Consider the following 24,403-nt stretch of genomic DNA (forward strand, 5'->3'; position numbering starts at 1 on the left):
AATTGGACACACAGAGAAGGAGAAAACTAATATGTGCAAAGAAGAAGGAAGCTGCACTAGTAAATTGTCTCTGCAGAAGTCGGATTTGGCAGCAAGTTCTAAGTAAATATAAAGAACAATTCACAGAAGTAAGCATTGAAAAAAATGATATTTTCTGTTCTTTTTACTAGCAACATTGGTGACAGGGTCTCTTTACCATAGCTGTGAATATTATAAGGATCATACACGGACTCCCTGCCTGACGGGGTTTTTATTGCGCTTTCTACTGGATCAACAGTTTCAGAACATGGGATGGGTGGTGCTGGAAGGTCATTGATCTTTTCTTAGCTGTCCTTGCCGGCGTATTACGCGCGTTACCTGTGCTCTACTCATATTGCAGTTTTTATGTGCAGTGGTGCGTACGGATACAGGTAATATATTAATGCGGGAAATATAACTTGTCAGAGTGGCCAGTTACTATAGTAACAGAAAATAAAGGTGGAGGGGGGAGAAAAGGAGTGCATGAAATTGCTTGCTAGCTGTAAAATATATATTATTATGTAGATGTGGTAGGACAGGCGTCCTGCGGCGGGGAACTGGGTGGGTTAATATATATATAAGCTCGGCCCAATTTTCTAGCACAACATGCCATACAAGTCATCGGAATATAGAATAAGCCATTAAAGAGCACCTGTGATTTAACCGTAAGTATAGAGCTGGGAAGGAAGAAGGGGGAGTGGGTGCTGGGTTTAGTTCTTCCGATACGGATACTTTGTACATGTCTCCTTAATTTTAGGTAAAAGAGAAGTTAAGGTTGATGTATATCCAATCTCTAATATCTCCAGTGTCATTTCTTTTTAAATCAGCAGCTTTTGGTATAATCCTTGGTGGTCCTGCCATGAAGGGTTTTGTTCTTGTTAAAGGGTGACGAGCTCTGTCCCTGTATCCCAGTTGTGCTTCGGAGTTGTCACCCTGGGCTTCCGGTGGAAATGGTTTTCAATGCAAATTATGCAAGCTTGGCTTTCTGTTATCATCATCTGCTGAGAAATACCATGCAACCAATGCTGGAGTGCAGGACAGGACGTGCCAGCAAAAAGGCTGCAGGAAAAAGTAAGAAAAAATGGTTCCTATAATAAAGGGGTCTATTGAGCGATTTTGATTTCCACCAAGATTCATACATTTTTCACATAAGAGTCAATTAAAAAAACAAATGGACCTTAGAGGAAAGTTTTGTGAGCCTTGGGTAAAACCAAAAATTCACACATTCCCAAATTTCTTTATATCTTCTGTGTCCATTATGAAAAACTCCGACCTTCTCTGTGATGGGTTCCAATGTCTGCACACCTTCTGTGTCGATTATGAGGGATTAGCACTATCCCTTCATTGAGTTCCTAAATCTGCACCCATTGAAGGCCTTCCCCCAACCTTGAGTTGAGTTTTTAAATCTTTACGCCTCATGGTATTATGAGGGGGTGCCCAGCATACCTGTGCTGAGTTCCTAGTTCTATACACCTGCTGTGCCCAATGGGCTTTCACCATCCCTTTGCTAACTTACCTGATCTACACACCTGATGTGCCCATTATAAGGGGCTTCAACCTTCTCTGTCCTGTTTCCAGGTTTGCATACCTTCTGTGTGTTCTTAGATCTTTACTCTTCATGTTCACATGATGAGGGGGTACCTGGAATCCCTGTGCAGAGTTCCTGGGTCTTTACACCTGCTGTGCCCATTATAGGGGATCCCCCTATCCCTGTGCTGAACTCCTGGATCTGCACCCCTGCTGTTGGCATTATGAGGGGCTTTCACTATCCCTCCGCTATTTTCCAGGGTCTACACCGCTACTGTGCCCTATATAAGGGGCTCTCTCTATCCCTAATGGATTTTGTATGTACTTTAAACTATGGAAAATATACCAGAAGGAGCAGAGGCACAGAAAGTTTGTTGGGGACACCCAAAACAGGTAGGCTTTAATGGAGGCAGGGACTGGCTAAACCCACCAGGCTCCTCCTTTATCTTAAATACCAGTTTTAATTTGACTGACCCTATAAGATCAAACATTAATTTTCTGGCATTGACTGCATCATGACTGGTTCCCTTTAAGCAGATCTACCGCAACTGATAATACACAATTCTTCTTTTTGCCAACAAACTGTAAAGAAAAAATGTCATTAATTATTCATCTTTAAAGTGTTTATGATAGGCGGCGGGCTTATGATGTACGTATAAATAGCAACACAGATGTCAATCAGAGTTGTTTTCTTGGAACCGAGCCATGCTGAATGATACGTTTTAGTGACATAGCGATGGGACGGGACGACGAGCGCTGCAATTATTTTTGCAATGGCGACATCTGCAGCCAGGTGTGCTGATTTTGTAATTAAAAGACGACTCCTTTCAATGTGGTGAACATACAGGCATGAGCTATATATATATACATATAGGGAGAAGCAAAGTGTGCTGCTGCAGGGCCCCAAACCTTCCATACCCAGGTCAGATCGGTGGTGATGGGGGGCTCTAAGTTATTTCTGCACGGGGGTTCACTATTGCTCATGTCAGTCACTGACTATATATATATACAATTTCTGGAGTTAAAAGATTTGTAAGGATTTGCACAAAGTCATGTGGTCCACTGGGACCTTGTTCTGCTATAACATATCTTCAAAAAAGTGTGATTGGAATAGTGGAACACAACTGAAATTAGTTTTTTGGAGAGATTATAGGGAGGCAATCATCAAACCATGGGGCACACGAAGCATGACAAGGTCAGGGGATTTTACCTTTCTCCTGTCCACCCAAAACTACAAAAAAAGTTTTTGTGGTGGCTTTTAAGGGTGCAGTGGGTTAAGATAGCCATTTTCAACTATCCTGGGCTTGTTCTTGCAGCAAATGATATAAAATGAGGTGTAAATATCCGGAATATTTTCTACTTTAAGGGCAAATCCATTTTTGCAAAAAGTATTTCTCTTTTCATTACTGGGTATTGGTTGGCCCACATCGGCCATGTTTTTACCAACTTGTTCCATCTCTCATTAATTTATCTGCAGAATGTAGTTCAGCAACTGCTTCTCCAACCCAGATCACCTCAGTTTTGTATGCCGGGGTGATTCATCAATGCAATGTTTGGAAAAATTGCCTGTAATTACAGCTAGATTCATTATATTTTTTTCCCTCGCACCCAGTGTGATGGCAGCGGGACAGCCGAGAAAATAGAATGCAACGTGATGGTTTTTACTTACTGGAGGTGACTAATTTCCACATTTTGTTTGTGTCACAAGGGCAGCTTGCTTTGATGGTGGGTGCAGACTATGCAGATAATTAAAGGGGCTTTCCATTTCAAAAATAAAATAAAACTAATCATGTGCTGGTATAAAAAACACTGTCTGTGTTTTCAGGTTCTTTGTGAAATGTCCAGGGCTGTTATTGAGGGGGATACCAGGGGTATTTCCATACCAGGGCCAGATCAAAAAATGCAAAAAGCATGTAAATTTTAAACTTTGGGGGAAGTTTACTTAGTATGGGGCCCAGACTTTTCTGATGGAGGCCATGGTCTTTGTTTTCTTTGCTTTATTACTTGTCTAACCTTTTGCTGCTAAGCGTCCTCTTCTGCCTTCTCTTCCTTTTATTCTTCCCATGGTTTGATTGACAGACATTTACCTTGCATCCTCCTGGATATCCATGTCACATATCCCAACAGGCAGCAGGTTCCACAATGAAATGGTGAGGACCCCATCATCTTGACAGCTTTTGGAACCCATTAGAGATCTCATGAAGAACCATTGTCATTGAGAAGAGACATCCCCCAAAAACGTTGGCACAGGGGGTGCAACAGAAAGGCAGCAAGGGAAAAGCGTATAATGTGGGTTTTGCTGGGCAATGGGCATTTTACAGTCTGCTTTAAGTCTAGTCGACATAAAGGAAGGCACCAACTTCCATTTATAGTATGGCAGGGGTATGTGAATCACAAAACTGGCCCAGCAGAATAGCACATACACGTTTAGAAGAAAAGAGAACCAATCATTCTTGCGATTTAGTCAGCAAGGCAGCCGTGCACAGTTTAAACACAAAAGCTGCTTAGCAGGCGTGCAAGCATATTTCAAGGGAAGGTTTCATTGAATGGGGTGTTCCTTTAAATAACACCTGTTTTATTATATGCCAAAATGTAGGAGCTCCCACTTCCAAGAGACAGTCTGTTGGCAGCCGGAATAAAGATCACATGGATGGGATGACTCAGGAATCGCCCCCACTGCGATAAATCACTTTTTGAGTCAAAGTGCCAGAAAAACATTGTTTGATATCAAAACAAATCTTACCCAGTGACCTACATAAATCATACCAACTGATTTACCGGCTTCACCGCTAACTGTCTGCCAGTATATCATTGGAATGCTCTGGGCTCCAGGTTTTTTGAAAAAAGCTGTATTTTTGTCTTTTTGAGTACTAATGTTATGACTTCAACATATGCACCAGTCAATCCATCAATCCAGGGAAGTTTATCATTAGCATTGCAATCACATGATCAGGCTTCTGTTGGTTTTCACATGAAGATGCTAAGGTTAAGGCTTTTCCTTTTCTGGGCAAACATTAAAAAACAAACATGCAAGCTGATTTTCTTGTGAAAAGACTTATAATTCTGCACTCATTACCTAATTTTTTTCCACTGGGGTTAAGGAATATTTCTTGGTCATCAATCTGCCCCCAGGCGACTGATTGGACAATAATGAGACATCCTCATATTGATGTTCTCTTGCAGCAAGTTCCAAGCGTTAAACTAAAAGAACCATGTGATGCAGGAGAGCCCTGACTCACATTGCTTCATCTTTTGTTTCTGCCATGTAGGGCACATCAAAAAGGTTTAGGTACTCATCTTGGCTATAATAGGATAATCTCCAAGGGTGTATTAAATAAAATAGCAACATTTGTAATGCTATCAAACTGGCCTGAGATTTACACAACCCTGCCAGACAGCACCTTTAGCCACACACATAATGTCAACATAAAAATATGATTTTACCCTTTATTACATATATGTGCTTCCCTGGCATAGTCTTTGCAGCAACTTCTTTATTTGCACCACTTAATGGACACATGGCAATTCTCATGGGGAGGTTCCTGATGGTATTGTATGTTAAAAATGGCCAGATGATGGGTTGAAAATGCAATGGCACAGCTGGGAGACTGGGACCGAGCAATGGTGAGGCAGGATCACCAGGTATTATTTTAATCAATGTTGCAGTAGATTTTTATTGTGCTTCTTTAGGTTAGCATCCTCCTTACATTCTTGTAGTCTCAGAACTATGCTTAAAACTATTGTAAAGCAATGGCAGAAAATCCTTTTATTTGACCTTAAGCTCTTGCAAAACATTGAGCAGCGGGAATTCTGGGAGTGTTCTGTACACAGAGAGGCATTGCCATAGTTGTAAAAAGGAGACGTATACATTTTTTTATCAGTTACAGAAAATCTATTTTAAATACAATTCAAATTGGCTTTATGACAATCATTTATGAATTGTTTAGCGTTATTCCTTTTTTACCTAACATAGAAATATTTGTACATTACAATACATTTGAATGAGGCTTTGGATTCCAGTAATGCCTTTTAGTGAGGAGGTAGTACTGCACCCTTTAAAGGGGTTCCCCTGGCTTAATTCCCTGTGTTGTGTCTATAAATACATTTATTGGTATTTATAGAGCACTGTACAGAAATCACGGAATCATTTCCATCAAATTCTATCGACACCCTAGAACAACTAACAATCATATTCCCTGTGCTAAATGTTTAAAAGTCAAATATAATTACAGGCTAACCTGTTCCCATGAGCTTACATTCTAATTAACTGAGGGGGTTACACAGCTGTCAGGGTTTTCAGAGCTAATGTTGGTATTGATTGAACTTTATATTTCTGGTGTATTTGCATTAAAAATGTGCTTCACATGCATGAGAAAGTAATTGGATTTATCCTGGCTTGGGAGGTGGTGGGGGCACAGGTCGGAAATAATATCTCTGAGTGTTAAGGCAAACCTCTGAAAATCATCTGAAGGGACACTACTGTCATATTTCAACATTTCACATTTAGGGCAAAGCCAGCCTTCTGAACTGATCTCATTTTTATCTTGGAATGCATTCACTTGCTATTTGAAGCCTTATTTTATCTATACATGTGTGTTTTATAATTGAATGCAGAGAGTAAGCACACCACCGACCAATATCTGCTCTTTATTAAGATTGTGTGTAATATAAATATCAGGCAATGTGTTATTATATTAATATAAGGCAGTATTTCTCAGCCAGGGTTCCTCCAGAGGTTGTTGGGGTTCATTGAGCAATGAAAAATTTGTACCTCTCAGGTCGGAATAACTGACACCAACTATATTTTGGGTGACATTCTTCTCTTCGCCATCAATAAAAGAGGAATTCTTCCCATTGACCTCCACACTAATGGACACTGTGGATATAGTAAATATAGCAGGGTTCTCCCTGAAAGATATTTTAGGGGTTTCCCCATGATAAAAATGTTGATAAAGGCTGATAAAATGTGTTGTAATCAGCAAAATCCAAACAAGGATCATCCGCTGTACAAAATCCATCAGTTATGTGGGTAATAAACAATCAACATAGGATGCATAAAACAGGAAATAAATACTCCAGGATAGCGGAAAAGAAATAATTGAAAAAAATAGGAGCGTGACCCAATGTTTTAGGGGTGAGGGGACCTTTTACTTGTTATTGCTGTGAGAACTGTAATGACTTTACAAAGTAGGAGAGATTATTGAATCATGGATTTAATATACTCTTACCCACATACCCCTTACCCTCATACCCACACTAGGCTGGGCAATTAATGGTCAATTAAAATATAAACAAGCATAAAAAGTTTCCTTGTCAATATAATTGACTAGTGACTCAACATATTGGATCAATTTATCCCCTGATAATTAGCACAGACTGACGTCTGATTGATGAGCAGTGATTGGTACATTTTTACACCACCCAATAAACACACCTTGGTAAAATGATTATCAGTTATTTTTATTGTTGGCACCGCATTTTAAGCCTTTGATTTGTATGCAATGCAATCAATTAGTTGATTGAATTATTATATTATTAGTATATGGCTTCTCATCTCTGCGATTGGCAAGTGCTAGTATTGGCATAAAAGATTGTCCAGTCGGGTTGTGTATGTCTAGCTACTCTTTGACATCCCTAGTCAACATCAGGGAAAAAGAACGGCAGAACAAAGGCAAAAGAATGAAAGTTCATGGGTTCTAATTTTAAAGGGAATAATTGTTCAAGCAATAAACATATTTTCGTTATGAATATTGAGATGTCTGTCAATGGGAAAAATCAACATTTACAGGGTAAAAATTGTATTTATTTACACCCCTCCCAATGGGAATACTACTGATAATAGTTACGTTGGCATCGTGGCTTTAGGTCTCCTCCAGGGTGGGGCTAAGGATGTGTGTGAGGCAGAGGCAGCCAATCAGTGCTTCTCAATTCACATTAATCCCGCCTCTTCTGTGGATCTTTGCACTGACCAGAGCTAGAGGCAGCTTAGAAAATGCTGCTGAAATGATAATATTCTAATTTGTCAATTAAATAGCAAGGTTAGTGGAATAGCTTATTTTTAGTTGTTTCTAGGAATAATAGAAAAACAAATAGAAAATAGAGATACATTTAATGTATCAAATGTAAAAGAAGGACAGCTGCCGAGGAAGTGGAGATGGACACTTAAGTGCGATGGAAATGCTTGGTCTCCTGTACACTGTTTCGTAGGTCGCTACTTTTGCCAAAGGCCCATTGGTTGAATCTTAAAATACAGGATACTTAGGAATTGGAAGCACATCTTTAGGCCCCCTGATACTCTCTAATGTAATCCAGATATTGACTAAGCACGGTGTAGATCGATAATGGTTTGTACAGATTAATTAGCAACGCTGAGCTCCCTGCATGCCCCGCTGCTTGAGTCCTGCAACCCGTAGAGGCGCAGAGGAGAGTTAATGAAAGGACCACTTCATATCACACCTGACGGAGAACTTTTTGTTCCTCTGCAGACTTCTTTTTATCTGGTTTTGAACAAAGCACTCATGCATACAAATGTTTGATTGGTTCCACCACAATCCACTTCGAGTCTCTGACCTCCCTTCATGTCCCTGTTGATTCTCTTGCACCCTGCCTCTGCTTCTTTCTGCTATCAGACTCTTCCTTTTGTCTCATTTGAAATTTTCTTTTTTCTGAACAGTGTTATCCTTGTAGAGAACGTACACAGCACGGCACACAACTCAATAGATCTGTGTGTCATGGGGTGTATTGTTCTGGAAGTAGAACTTTAGGTGGAAGAATCCGTGAAGGACTGAGACAGAATAAACAAAGCTGGCTTACATCAAAGGGTTTATAAAGGGGAAACTAGAGGATCAGTCTTGTTAAAGTAGGATACCCCATTGTTAGGGTCACCTACAGGGGAATGGGTTTTAGTGGGTCATCCTGACATCCTTTGTGTCTTTGCCATATTGTTAACAGGGTGTCTTTTGATTGCATTATAATGACTAGATCTATTATCACAATTATTTAATGACCCTGTTAGTTCAGCCATAACTTTACCATTTCATAATAGTATAGAAGTAATTCTTTATTTTTGGGGGCATACGTGCTGGTATTGTCTTCCTATTGCTATTTCTTTTGTATATATTTTAAATGATTAAAAAGAAGGAAAACAATGAATTTGGGACAGTGACTTCTAAAATGATAGTTCAATAGTTCAGTGTCCCCAACATACTCATGCATATATCCCACTGTCTTCTTGTATCTTCACAGGGCATTGTGTTGTGTTTCAGGCAGGGAGAGACAGTCTGAAAGTAAACAGTTTATTTCAGTTTTATAACAGTTGTTTCATCACAAATTACAAAAAACGACTAATTTAAAAAAATGCAAAAAGATAAAAAGGTAACTAAAATTGCATATTAAGTTGAAGATGTAATTCGATGCATTTCGGCATGTAGACATTTTCAAGACTAAAGGTGAAACCTAGCATCAGAATCCAAAAGAAACATGATTTAAGTCACTGCCAACATGGCATGGTTCTTGGTGCCAGGCAGGCTGGTCTGAGTATTTTAGAAACTGCTGATATGATAAAATTGCCACGCATAACCATCCTTCTGGTTTACAGGGAATATACCGAAGAAAGTAAAACTATCCAACCAGTAGCAGTTCTTTGTGAAGGTGCCTTGTTGATGCCAGGGGTCCGAGGAGAATGGCCAGACTCATTGGAGTTGATAGAAAGGCAACCACTCGTTACATTCGAGATCTGGAGAAGAGCATCTCTGTATGAACAAGATGTGGAACCTTGCAATAGAGACCATGCCAGGTGCCACATCTGTCAACTAAGATCAGGCACCTGAGGCATCAGTTTGCATTAGCTCACCAAACTTGGGCAACAGAAGATTGCAAAAATGTTGCCCGATCTTATGAGTCACAAAGTCTGCCCTGACACATTTGGGTGGTAGAGTCAAAATGTGGCATCAAAAACACCAAAGCATGAATCCATCCTGCCTTCTATCCACGGTAGATAGTGGTGGTATAATGTGTGGGGGGGTATTTTCTTGGCACACGTTGGGCCCTAATAACAAATGAGCATTTAAATTCCACAGTTTACCCTGTTTATTGCTGGCCAAGTCCATCAGTATATGAGCGCAGTGTACCCTTCTTCTGGTGGCCACCAGAATATCACATCATACAAAGCTCAAATCATCTTAAACTGGTTGCTTGAACATGACACCCAAATGGCCTCCACAGCCACCAGATCCCAATCCAATAAAGCACCTTCGGGATATGGCTGAACAGAAGATTTGCATTATGGATGTGCAGCTAAAAAATCTGCAGCAACTGCATGATTATATAAAGTCAATATGGACTAAAATCCCTGTGGAATGTTTCCAGCACCTTGTTAAATCTGTAAATCTGTACCATGAAGAATTACAGCAGTTTTGGAGGCCAAAATGGTTCCATCCTGGTATGTGTTTGTGTAAATGATGTATTCAATGCTTTGTGTAGCAGCACATAAGTATGTTTATATATGCTTGCCTAAAGTTCTTGAATTCCAACAATCTCTGCTTGTACTCTTGAGATACAACAATGTGGGAATAGCTGCCGGTGTCTTGCGTTCTCCGTTAGTCACTGACAAGACGGTGCTTAACACACCGGAATAACCGTATCACAGACACTGCAGCACTGGCAGCCCCAGGACAGCTTGTCTGACAACATCGTACATGGCGTCCCCACACGGGCTGAGCCACTCGCAACTGATGACTACACGTGTCAGTCACAGTAGATGACCACGAAGACATCTCTAATAAATGGTAATGTCAAGGCTTTGTCATAGTCCCTTGGGCCACTTGTCTTCACTAGATGTGTAGGTGTAGGCGATCACAAAGAATCATGCAAAGTGAAAAAGAGAGCTGGCTACTACTGGTTAGCCTCGTATGGGGTAAGGCCTTATACTGCTGGCCTGGGCCTGGGGCAAATATTTCAGGTGAGCATTAAGATGTACACTTTGCCAATTGGCATCCCATTTTGCTCCCCCCTACAGGCACACGTTCGTTTCGGATTGGTTGTTCATCAATAAGCTAGGGGGAAATGATGAATAACATCAAAGCACCATGATAAACATGCTAGATTTTCCCCCGAGACAAGCACAAATGTGACCCGAGCAAAGCACAGGCTTACTTTAAGCCAATCGCTCGGTGCATCGTGTTCTATTCAGATATCCAGAGAGGGTTACTTGCATCGTTCTCTGAAATTTTGATCACAAAGATTAGAGTGTAGCGGCAAAGCGGTGACTCTTGGAGATAAATGAGCTTTTCTGACACCGGATTCCTATCATATACTTTTGTCATTGTTTCACCAAGGATTTAGGTGATTCTGCGCTTGCTCGTTGACAAAGCATGCTGGGAGATTTAATTTAATGTTTAATAAAATTTAATTTTTATAACTGTCAGAAGTTAAAGGACACCTCTTAACAAACAGGTCCATACCCCAGCTTTGCATATGAATATCAAATTCATAGTACAACTCTGTAATCATTTTATAAAGGAAAAGGCAGAGGATGATAGATAAACAAGCTCTGCTGCTCCTTCTTTATCCAATCATAGGCCGTGGGAGGGAGAAGACCTGCAAGTATTCCTTAAAAAAGGTCTCTTTCTCAGCCAGACAAGGTTGTCGAGTATTACAGATCTCTTAGAACTGCATAGGCAGATGTACAAATCTTATGACAGGTAGAGCAGCTTTTATATATGTATTACTCTTACCAGGAATTCTGTTTTGAAAGGAAACCTTCACAATGGTATCCGTCTTATTGTCTGCCTGCCTTTTAGACCATTACTGAACATCAACACAGCTTATTTGCTGGCTGTATGTAATTACTTTATCCCATTCCATTGCTGCATACTGGAAGTCGCTGACTTCTCAACACCTCTTGCTTTCTGCTTGCATTGGATAGCATCATTTGTTGTTAGGCAACCAAAGCAGTACTTAGACAACACTTGTATCCTGAAGGGTACCCTGCTCCTTGAGGTTGGGTTTCTGCGGCACCTGAAGGTCAGATTTCCTTTTGCTGCATATCAGTGTAGTGCATGTGCTGAGCCCCAGATAAATCCCATGAACAACATGCAGACCTCTGTGGATGGGTCATACCAGTGGTGTGGCTTGCTGCAGCTTTCTGCATTGGGTATAACCAACATAGGCTGGATGGTTGGGCCATTGGTTGTGTTATGCTCATTTTGTTGCATTCCAAGCCTGTTATGCAGATTCTTAGCTGATCCTGCTCTTTAGATAAAGGAAGACCACTTGACTGCAAATTCACACTCGCTGCTGGAGGAGGGTCCAACTGCAGTAATTCTACCATAAAAAGATCTTATCCCCAGCAACCAAAGAGATACATCAAAACACTACCATAAATTAAATGCTCTTTGAAGTACACCTAAGGACAGATCAGGGGATGGGACCTGATATGACTGGAAATAAAATAAACTGATATGAAATATACACACCATATTTTTTGGGTAAATGGCTCTTTTATTACAACATTCTGATTGTTCTTAAATAACAATACTATTACAAAACAGAAAATTCAACAAAAGACTAAGATATAATCCTAAATTAACAGTAACTTAACAGTCCCCACATTACACTCTCACCCTAAACTGTATCTGGTTGCTGGCCCTCAAAGTCACCCGTTCTTCTTGTAGTCTGCTCCCAGCCGCCAATTTTCCCAGTTTGGGATTGATATAACTTCTATTTAAACTTAGACTACCACCATATATACATTCAAAACCACAACTTTTACCAACCATGGAGACTCTACACCAAAGATGGGCCCCCAACCCACTGCAATTTGTACCTATTAACACACACCCCTCCGGCACCCTATCTGATCTAATGACCTCATCCCTTCCTCTTCCTGACCTTTTTATCACCTTAACCCCACCCTGACCTTCACCTCCTTACCCATCCCCAAACTGACTTTCTGAACACTTCCAAAACAACTTATTAACCTTATCCTGTCTGCGCTCCCCTGTCTGGATATTTCAAGCTTTTTGCAAAAAAAGCAGCAAGCCACTCGCAGGAGCATGAATTAGGATTTTGATGTGTTTTGCACGAATGGTGCATGCATAATGGGATACAACCTTTATATATGGTTCAGATATCCTAAAACAATATGGGGTTGGCCTAGTATGGGATAGTTGTATTAGGGGTTTTCTTTAAGACTGGATAATGTGTTCCTTTAAGACGGTCAGAATTGAATATGTAGGACGCCATGTAAGTGACCTGTACAGTTCTGGTGTTCCTATACATCCCAGACCGTCCTGTTAGCTTTAGGTAGACTTAGAATAGATATACCTAAACAATAAAATCTAATTGGAATAGTCATTTTCAATCTCTTGCATCGTCTGCTTTCATTAAATGAATGGCTGGTGATCCTACCCTAAAGGGTCTTGTTAACACAGGTCGCAAATGGTGTTCCTGCATTGACACCCTGTTCAACGGCAGCCAATGGAGACTACAAATGGCGAGTGGAGACAAATGGAGACTACAAATCAGCACACAGTATCACCAATGGGTAACCTGCACTGTGAAATGCCACACAGCCATTGCTGGATTGCATGTAGGCAGGATGCAGTTGCAGGAGATTAGTTGTTCTGATTTGGAATAAAGGCTGATAAATGGGTGAAAACAAGAATTTTAGGTAAAAAATAAATAGTGTTTTAGCAAAGCAAATGTCAGGTAGTTTTACATCTATTTTAAAAGATATACACAGACCTCCCACTAAAACTGCTTGGGACAGTTTCTTTTCTTCTTTTCTGATGCTCAGTTTGGCCAAACAGACTCCATGTTGTTTTGTGGCGAGCTAAGTGGAATGCTGCAGGCATTCCAAGGATGAGATAATTGCAATCTGTCCAACACAAAAACAGAAGCGTAGAATATAGGTTATTCGTGACATTTTCCAGTCTGCCATCGTTCAGTGCCGCTTGTCAGAGATTCCTGTGAACCAGTTCTGCCTTTACAGCCAATCGTTTGATGAATCAGCCGGTGATTTACCCGGCCATGCCATGAATCACTTCTACATTGCTGGAAAACAAAAACGATGTGCTCTGTACACGCTGAAACATTTGCTTCTTTGCTGGCTTTATTTGTCGTCTTTAGAATAAGACAATCTATAGGAAGAGGGATAGCAAATATTCTTTTACTGGTTTTTAGGAGTATTATCCTGTAGGCCTTGTACACATGGCTAACTTCTGATGCAAACCCGGAACCGTTAAAGGGATTGGAGTGCCCAGATATTTTTTAGTACTCGATCAGGTGCGGAGTGATTAGGAAAATCGCATCAAGAGGGCAATTTAGCTCACATGGTCCTGTAGCTCATCCTATCCTCACCCCACAATGATTTAAAGGGCAGAATATGGTCCACATGTGCTGTTTTAGGACTGACAACCCAGTATATATGTCCCAAATCTATCATATACAGTCTGAGTGATCATGGGAGTAGAGGAGCCACCCCTCATCTGAACATATTGATCTTTTTTTCCCTATCCATTGTAGGAGAAAATGCTCTGGTATTCTATCACCCTCTTACATGCCAGCTTGGAACTTGGCAGCTGAATTGGGCAAGGAATGGGAAGGTCACCCCCATATTTGTCAGATAAATGAAGCAGTGGTAAAAGAAAGGATAGATTAGTATATACAGGGGGGTGAGCAGGCAGTTAGGAGCACCTGTTGCTTTTTTCCTGCATTGCCGATGCACAGGTTCCCTTAAAAGCCCCTGTAAAATCCAGCTTGCAGCCAAATCTTAGCGAAGTTTCTAGATACAAATTAGCATGTAAAAGGTGGCAGACAATACAAGCTATTGGCATGATTATGTCTGGTCATTCCATATTGATTGCAGAAACAAGTATTGACTAATAACACACTCCGTTCCGCCTTGTCGCCTCTCCCATTTAGGACTTGGTGATGGACCAGCTGTGTTCTCGTCTGAATTTTCTGCAGACTCCAACGAGCTAATTAGAAGCCTTTGTGTTATTGTTTGTGGTTTATAGGATTCCTTTCTTTTTCACGCTGTATAGTCTCTAAATGGACCCATTTTATTTCACCCTTAAAATGTATCCAAACCTAAAAAGAACAAAAATGAATTATATTGTGGTCCTTAGGTCAGGTGGCTGCAGTTGTTTTCTTATTTCAGGCTTTTCTTTAATTATCCCCTTCCCCTTCTATGGACCACAATTCCTGCACATATATCCAGAACATTTGTTGAAAAGGTTCTGTTCTTTTTCTAGAAATTGCACTAGCTTGCAAAGAACATCTCACAAGGTCAATAGGATGGGCTTTGCTACTTTGTAACCCCTCTATATATCTTTTCTGGCATTGTGATTCTTTACAAACTTAAAAAAGATGTTTTTGGTTTGATATAACACTTCCGTTGGCTGTAAGACACAAGGAATCCGTAGGGGGTGTGTTTTGGAATTTTTCTCCTGTATTCTATATAGGGATATAGGGTTCCCAGATAACTAGCACATAAAAAAGGAATTGGGAGCAGTACAGCAATGCCCAGATAAAACCTTTGTTCCATGTGTACTTTTCATGGCGACTGGTCTCTTTATTCTTAAAGAGCGGCTGGAAGTTTTTTCCAGTATGCATTTTGAGCCATTGTCATCCTTTTATGTGAAGTCAAGCTGCGCGTTAGTTTTCGCTGTCCTTTCACAGGATGATGAATGTATCCCCCCATCTAACGCTTCCCAGGAACTGTTTTGATTCTCTGCAGCTCCAATCCTCTATTCTCCTTGTTCCATCATGTCAGTGTGGCATTTTGCTCAGTAGGGAAGATCATCGTGTCGGTGTGATCCGCCGCCTCACATCTTCTCCCCTCGGCGGTCCCTCTTCCCCTCCTCATTTTAATAATTCACAGCCCTGGGGCTAAAACTGCTCCTGGGAAATCATAGAAGGATAACCACTGAAATCACTAGCTTAGGGGGAGATAGTTGTGCGTTCTATATTTTTGTGTAGAGATTTTTTAACATTGACCTGTACATTTCTGTATAATTATTTAGGGGATCATAAAGTAATTCTCACAAATTAATAACACAAAGAAATCACAAAGAAAAAACTCCTGTGTTTAATCCAATAATTTATTTCTGCTTACAATATTTTTTGAACTTTCCTCATTTTAATTCGATCACCAGGACAGATAGGAAAGGTAAGTTTTACGAGGGGTAAAAGAGACAGCAGGTAAAACCAGACAAGAACTCCACACCCGCCACAATAAAATAAATAGTTTAAGCTTTGGAAACCTTTTTATTTTTATCCGTGTATTGTTATGGAACACCAAGCCACCAGGTTACCTCATGTCGGTGGATCTTCTGTTGGGCAGGAGTTCTGTACCGTACCCAGTACTTAGAGATATGGAAGTTCATGTGACTCGCCTAATGTCCCACCAATTGACCTGATAGGCCTGATTTCCTAAAGATAAAAATCTGATCAAGAATAGAAAACCTTTGCCAATTAATAGCAAATTATTTTTCAGAAATCCATTCCAGGTTTCCTGGATACCCCAGGCTATCATGGAATCTATCTTCACCAGTCTTTATAAAATCCGGTTGAATTGTAGTATGTAAGAGGAAACTGATACAAACACAGGCAGAACATACAGTCTACATGTAAATTGAGTCCTGGCCAAGATTTGAACCTTCATGGCAGGAGTGCAGATCACTGAGCCACTGTTATTCCAACCATATCATTGCTTTGGAACTCTTTAAAGTGTGAAAAATCTCCATTGCTGATTTCCTATAGGCTCCAATAAGTCATTTGCCCCATGGTAAAATTTCTTGTGCCTTCTGCCAGAAAATATAAAATTAACCCTTGCAGGTTTTTAGAGACTGGAAAGTTCCACATCCAGAAGAACTGGTTTGTACAATAGTTTCACTTTATCAAGTGCAAAGTAAAAGGTGGAATCAGGCTTGCAAGGGAGCACCTGCCAAGTTGAGAGGTGTGATGCAAAATGCTTACCTGGCTTTACAGAAGCAAGTGAGCTTAGGGAGGGCATAGTCAGATGTTCATTGTTGGCAGAAAAAGCATTGAGAGGCAAGGAAGTGTGACTACCCCGTAGAGCTGCCTTTTCTGAAAAGCTATTGACTCCCTCGTGTGCAGGGTTTGGAATCCAACAGTTTTGTGTATATAGTTCCATATGTTATGGAATGCTGTATATACAACTTCTTCACAAAGCATATTTATTCTGTGTGTTGTGCTGTTTGCCTGAAGCTGATCTCTCGAAATTCTTTGAAATGGCCATGCTGTTCTAAAACACCCAGTCAAAAGCAAACCTTCCTTGGAAAGGGAAAGCTGGAGATTGACTGGCTGAATGTAATTGGTTGCTCTGGGATGGCACCGACAGTACATCTTACAGCCATTTTTGGAATCAGAATCCCTATATTTCTCCATCCTAAACAATACCAATCCAGGTCCGGTCTTTATGTCGCCTTCTAATGAGGGGCACGGATCTACCCACAAAGGTGCCAGCCTCCGTTCTCCAGACATAGCTCTATGCTACAGTAAGCTCATCAAATGCAAAGCTTTACTGCAGAATCCTATCTAGAGGAGGCAGACTCCTCTGCCAAGGCAGATCAACCTAATCCCGAAGCAAAGAATCTGGCAGCGCGGTTAATGTTTTGGCTCATACTTAAAATATTCTGATAACTATTCCTGCGTGTTTTCCGCTCCCTATTGTATTACCTTGTATCACCTTTTCGGGAAAACGATCTTTGTACGAGACATCCAATGCTGGGCACTTCTGAATTTATTATATCCTGTTAAAGAGTGGCGTAAATAATGTGGCCTTGCGGTTAAGGTTGACATTGGAAGGCTTCATAGGTGGCTCTTTTTGACCTTGATCAAGTTGTTTGCTTTCCTGTGCTCCTGGCACAGCAAAATATTGTGCACTAAGCTCACCAGGAACTCTGTTCTTTGTTATTTCTAACCACAGAGGAGAAAATTATAGAAGCGGGTCTGCAATGAATGCACGGGATTAAGAAATGCCTATTTTAGGAGGAATGTTTAGTGGTTTTCGTGCATGTTTTCGTTTATGGTATATTCAGAGGTAAAAATGTAAAAAGAATTATTCTTTCCTATCAGGTAAATGTGTAATGTTTTACCCAGTCTGCACGTGGAACTGTAAGCTCTTTTTAACTTACGATAGTTCGTAGTTTACAGAGAACAGTAGCTCAAGATGAATGATGAATATTAAAATAAATCATGGGAGTGATATACTCCATGCCATAGTAATATAGTTTTATTCAAAAGGAATGAACTTGAAAAGGAAATCTACTGCTCTATTGCTTCTTTAGTTACCCCATTGTACTTTGGGAATGCTCCAAATAAATGTATATATATATATATATATATATATATATATATATATATATATATATTATTTGTAAAGCTATATTTAAATAGTTAAAACAGTTAAACAAATACCCCAAACTAGTTAAGGTTATGTCAACAGTCTCTAGTATGTTGCATTGTTATTGATGTCACCAGTTTATAGTGAATGGATAGGCTGCATTCTCAATGATGTCACTGGTCCCAGAAAATGGATAGGCTACATTCTCAGTGATGTCACTGGTCTCCAATAAATGGATAGGCTGCATTCTCAGTGATGTCACTGGTCTCCAGTTAACGGATAGGCTGGATAGGCTACATTCTCAGTGATGTCACTGGTCTCCAATAAATGGATAGGCTGCATTCTCAGTGATGTCACTGGTCTCCAGTTAACGGATAGGCTACATTCTCAGTGATGTCACTGGTCTCCAATAAATGGATAGGCTGCATTCTCGTGATGTCACTGGTCTCCAGTAAATGGATAGGCTGTATTCTCAGTGATGTCACTGTTCTCCAGGTAATGAATAGGCTACATTCAGTGATGTCACTGGTCTCCAATAAATGGATAGGCTGCATTCTCGTGATGTCACTGGTCTCCAGTAAATGGATAGGCTGTATTCTCAGTGATGTCACTGTTCTCCAGGTAATGAATAGGCTACATTCTCAGTGATTATATTAGTATATTATTATTATATTTAGTAATGCATTGTATTGTACCCCTTTTTTTTTTCCCCCAGATACACAAAGATGAAAACCGCCACCAACATCTACATCTTTAACTTGGCTCTGGCCGACGCACTGGTCCTGATGACCCTGCCATTTCAGGGCACTGACATCATCATGGGTATCTGGCCCTTTGGAAATGCCTTGTGTAAAATTGCCATTGCCATCGATTACTACAATATGTTTACCAGCACGTTCACCCTGACCATGATGAGTGTCGACCGTTATATCGCCATCTGCCACCCGGTGAAGGCGCTTGACATTCGCACCCCGCACAAGGCCAAAGTGGTCAACGTCTGCATCTGGATTCTGGCCTCCTTCATTGGTATTCCTGTTATGGTCATGGGCTCAGCAGAGATGGACAGTGAAGGTCAGTAGCCAATCTTTAAATGCAAATTATTTCATGACACAATTGTTTTGGTAAATATAGATAGAATAAAAAAATTTTCTGTATATCAGCTGCAATTTAATTTCAGCGAAAGACATTTATTTACACTAAATCCATTATGAAAGGTTCCATCTGGTGTTACAAACACTTAATTCGGCAGGTCCTCTTTAAAAACTGTTCTTGTGTGACGTGAGGCTGTCTAGCCAAGCCTGGCATGTTTTTCACACAAAACAGTCTGGTCTGCCCGCCGCAGATGGGAATTACTGATATAATGAAATTTGATATAAAAGTAGCACTCGTGTTTTCCTGCGGATGATTATTTTGGCATTAGCGTAACTCTGTACTTGGTTTTGCCGGTTTGCCGGGAAGAAAAAACGAATGTTGTTTTTTTTTCCACAAATGGCACAAATTTATTCTGTACCGAGTACCTAATTAAAGCATTCACTGAGTGTATAATAGATAGACCCCCACCCTAAAGACATTTAACTCCTTTTTATATCCTGGGAGGTTGTTTGTAAAGGCCTGTGTTGATGGCATCAGTTGGGAATTTGACCTGCAGTTAACCTTCTTCTGACCTGCATTTAACCCGCTTTAAAGGGCTTTGCATCCCCAAGGATTTGTATTGGAATGCAAAACTTGCCAAATTCCCATAGATACTGGCCCTGAGGATACTTTTACACCAAAAATGCTGGGTTGCATTTTGCTGTTGCAAGAACACATCACATTAAAAATTTTCCAGTATGCCCAGTTCACAGCAATAATCTTGTTTGTGCTGTGAAAAAAGTAGTACATGCTGCATATTCGTGCGGTTCAGTTTGTTCCACATGGCAACGCCCTGAGTGACCTTTCCATGCAGTTGCAGTCAGGGGCTGTCAGGGATTTGGACCTTCTTATTTTTAACCTGGTGAATCGCCATTAAAAATGTAAGAACAAGCAGATCATTATTGCAGACAGGAAATGTCCTTTCTGCCATCTACCTGTCTGATTGCTCCAGGTGTCTGTCAAAAAACTGAGCTGCAAATGCAGATCTCGGTTACCCCTGAAACTTGTGTGGGAGTTATGTCATCCTGTGCCGGCCAATGAAGATGACTGAAGAATATGTCCAAGAAGAGAAGAAAAGAAGGAGAAGGCAGCCCCCTGAAACTGTTCCACTTTAAAGTACATGCTCCAGAAGGGTTCACCTGCAGATGAATTAGGAAATCAACTTACAGGGACTTCCCCTTAAAATTTCCTTTATGATTTTGAACATATGAGTTCATCCTTACCAGGAACTAAATAGCCAAGAATTCATTTAGGTTTATTTCCTGGAAAGGATGTTATCGATGACGAGCAAATATGTAATTAGAAGACTTTTGAAAAATGAAAGATCCATCTTGAGAAAACAATTGGGAATAATCATGGTTAGTTAAGCAAATGTAGCAAATGTATTGAAAATCAGGCGGAGATGCGGCTTATTTCTATTCACAGGTCTATTTGATCTGCAGTTGTCCTATTTTTGCTGTACATTTGATCTTCTTCAAAGCTTGTAGTAGTTCTGACCCAAACAATAGCCAATGCACACACACTCTGAGGTTTAGTTCAACCCCAAGGGATATTTTGGTTCAAGGTAGACTCGAAAGCAGGGGTGTCAAACTCAAATCACATAAAGGTCAGAAATCTAAAACACAAGCGAAGTCATGCGTTGAAATTTTTATTAGGATACAAAGTCTTAGTAGAAGTATACTTCCCTCCTCACCCTGAGACACCATATCACACGCCATCCTCGTGCATTAATCATGTTCTGAAAAAAAGAACACGCTTGTCTTCGTGAAGCATGAACATATATTCGCTTTCCCATCTTTCATTAAATCGTCTCCCTTCTGCATCAACTTTCCTCCTGTTGGACATTTAGGGAGTGATTGCTTTTTTGTTCTTAGCAGCTTTTTCTGAGGTTGGTGTACCTGACCTATCCTGGCCTGTCTATGAGAGGAATGGAGCCACTGAGTGTGCTGAGGTGGAGGCCGGAGTCTGGAGACATTGCTAACCATACCTGGAGCAGTAGCAGCATACTACTGGCAGCAGAATTGGGACTCTGGCACAGTCGTGCTTAGTGCTGGGTCTTGGCAGTGTGAACAAGCAACTGGGGTCCTTCTGCCTGCAGCGTGGGTAGGCACTTGTGTGGCCCTCTATGTTTCTACCTAGCTTTCCGGGACCGGGTCATTCTGCCTGCAAATGTGAGGCATTTGGATGCGGGACAGTCACCACCAGCCTTGGGTTTGATACCTGTGCTCTAAAACAGCAGTTGCCAACCGGTGGAGAAAATGTTGGTGGTTCGCCGCCCTGTCCCCCGTATGGACATAACCTGCCCACTCTCCCATTGCAGGCTCAGACCTGCTTGCTAAACATCCTGGGGGGCCAGTAGCGCAGGGCTAAGGACACAACTTTTGTTGCCTCCACAGCCCTGCGCTACTGTCCCCCCAGGATGTTTAGCAAGCAGGTCTGAGCCTATGATGGGAGAGTGGGTGGGTTCTGGCATCATGACGTCACTCTGTGGGAAGTTTCTTCCCCTTTAAGTGCCACCCAGCGCTTTGCGGATTCCGGTCCGGATTCTGTAGATTTAGTGGGCCCTGAGGTCCGAAAGGTTGGCGATCACTGCTCCAATGGGTCACCAACTTTCTTCCTGAGGAATCTGATGGCAAAACCATCCTTAACCAAAGTGCCAAGCTCACTCCTAGTGTGTTTTGCATCTAACTTTAGGTGCTAAGCTGAAATCTCAAGCAGCTATTTATAAAATACAAAGCATCTTTATGAAATGAAGATGTGGAGAGGAGAAGATGATTGTAGTTCAAATCAGGGTGACAATGCTGCTCTTTTATTATACAGTAAGTATTGTCATTGTGCAAAAGGAAATGCGTTACCATCAAGATCACCAGTGAATAAATGCAGGTTTAGTAAGCTGATATATAAAATCTTTGATTTTGCGTTGGAATATATAAAAGGACACTTTGGCAGGGTGATTTTATTTCCCATACGACAATTACTATCTTTTCCTAGACATTTTATAAATGGCATTCAGGGTCCCCACTAGCTGCAGCTTTTGTCATTAGTATTCTTCCATTACTGCCTACAAGCTATCACCCCGCAGGGTGTGCAGAGGACATGAATTATAGATAACTCTGGAAGCTGTGTGATATTACAGTGACAGGGACAGATGTGGCTGCGTTTAAGTTACCAGATCACTTTCACAGTTTACTGGGAGAGATGCCATATAAAAAAAAGCCTAATGAATGGCATTGGAACTCACCTGTCATTCTGTGAGGCTTGTTTGGACCTTGTCCTCATTGCTCTCTAACCTGGATTCAGCAGACTGCAGATGTCAGATCTGACCCATAGCGAATGTCATCAGATCTGTTCTGATTGGTCCTCTCCTCCTTCCTTTTACCCTGGGAAAATAAGTCAATGTTCAAAAACATACACCTTAACATGGCAGTAGATCTTACCGATTCCAAAACTGGGTAGAGATTGCACATTGAAGACTGTTTGGACTGCTCTGATCTTTCACTAAGAGAAAAAAAGACAATTTTTGGGGGCTTTTTATACTGCAGCTGGCACTCCTCTCCTCTTCTCTCCTGCCATGGATGGGCCCTGGAGGTCTTTACATACAGTGAAAACCCAGTGGTAGTTGATCACAATGTTGATGATCAAAGTGGTGGCAACCAGAGAAAAAGCTGGGCTTTAGAGGACCAGCAAATACAATTAAAATCAGTGGAGGAGCCTGCAGTAATTGGAATTAGATCCCATTACATTTGCATTTGATACACTCATATTATTGTACATTGTGTTGCCCATAATGTGTGTTGGAAAGCAGCTAATTGATTTGAATGGACTCCCTAACCCAACAGAAGTGGTGCAGGGTATCACAATACACAATGGTGCATTGCCATACTACAAGGTTCAGGGTGCCATTCCCAGTAATGCACGTTGGGACAGTCCTTAAGGTTAGTATTGTTCTCTAATAGGACCCCCAAAACTAAACAAGCAATATGTCCTGCATTGTGGAAAGACAAGGGTGCATTAACCACATTTTTTTTTTACTGGCCAGCCTAGATTTTCATTTTTAATCATTACAAGGTTCAACCTTCATGGTTCCAATAAAGATAGGAAATCATTTCTTGCTTCTTTTACAGGTTCCTACTATGCATCTAATGTTGTGGAAGGTTGGTCATTAATCAAAGAAACTTGTCTTCGGTCTCAGCAGCCTTTGGTGGGAAAGAGATGGAAAGGCGGAGGGTCTCTCTAGAGAAATAAGATCTGATTAAGTCATGGTTGTTGTAAAGCTGTATCCTGCTGTGATCAACACAACAACTCAAGGGAGGAGTGAGGAGGGAGGACTCGTATTAAAAGCCACCTTTTTCCTCTCTTCCACCGCTGAGCTGTCCTTTTTGTACCGGTAATTGCCCAGACAGATCAAGCCTGGTAACCTGTCTCAGCATTTTCTCCTGATTACCGACCTTTCTTTCTTTGGCTCTTTCCCATTTTCTCAGCCTTCGCCTCAGCCTTTCCTTCTCTGGGGGTTTTTACCTGCTACTACTGGGGAATGTTATTAAAGTTATATATCACTGCTGATCGCCAGCGGCACTGCCTTTTACAAGGGAATAAGTAACGATGGGCTTAATTACCTTAGAATTAATGTCTAGCTTATTCTGCCTTGGAGTTCTGGCAGGGCCGCTATGGTTGAGCAGATATTTTGAGTTATTATTGTAATGTTCAGCCTCTATTTTAATGCTGCCTTCACCTTCTCACATTTTCTTAAAAATATCTTCATAACGCAGGCTTATGGTTGCGTGCCTTTCCTGGAATCCATGATCAAAATCTACCGAGATGAAATGTCCATCATATTTGTGACATGGATTAGTTTTCGTCAGCTTCAACTGGTAGACTTACACTGGCAGGAAGGAGCAGCAAAGCACAATTATTTTGCAGGAGATGAAGCCTGTGTAAATTTAATTGATCAACTGGCAAACTGTTAAAAACTTGGTCAAAATAGATTTATGGGAGCTGTTGTAATTGCCAAGATTTACCGTGCTCTGCAAGACAAATTGGTGACCTGGCTAATTCTTTTTCGTTAGCAAGATGGCTTTGTTAATTTCCTGTTCACTTTCTGGTAACCATTGCAAGAAGTGACATGTCCCACTTACTAATTCCTCCCCTTGGTTCTTGGTTTCTTCATTGATTTGATTCCTGTTTGCATAATGAGGGGTTCCAGCCATCATTTTTATTATAGCGAATGCAAAAAGATGACCTGAACACAAGTAGACATGGACCTACAAAACAACAACATGGACAGGAACAGGTTTTGGAATTATGACCGAGAGATCTCATGGACATATAAGAAGAATGACTAATATTCTGTATAAA

General features: G+C 40.9%; 1 protein-coding gene across 1 annotated transcript in view; it reads left to right on the forward strand.

Annotated features, from left to right (window-relative positions):
* OPRL1 (opioid related nociceptin receptor 1) overlaps positions 1 to 24,403 on the forward strand; it is a 47,275-nt gene that overhangs the window by 8,738 nt on the left and 14,134 nt on the right. Inside the window, exon 3 of the mRNA XM_072414383.1 lies at positions 18,633 to 18,988. Within this exon, the coding sequence (XP_072270484.1) occupies positions 18,633 to 18,988 (356 nt within the window). The remainder of the gene's footprint in view (positions 1 to 18,632; positions 18,989 to 24,403) is intronic.

This window comes from Pyxicephalus adspersus, chromosome 6, assembly GCF_032062135.1.
Source record: "Pyxicephalus adspersus chromosome 6, UCB_Pads_2.0, whole genome shotgun sequence".
NCBI classification, from domain to species: domain Eukaryota; kingdom Metazoa; phylum Chordata; class Amphibia; order Anura; family Pyxicephalidae; genus Pyxicephalus; species Pyxicephalus adspersus.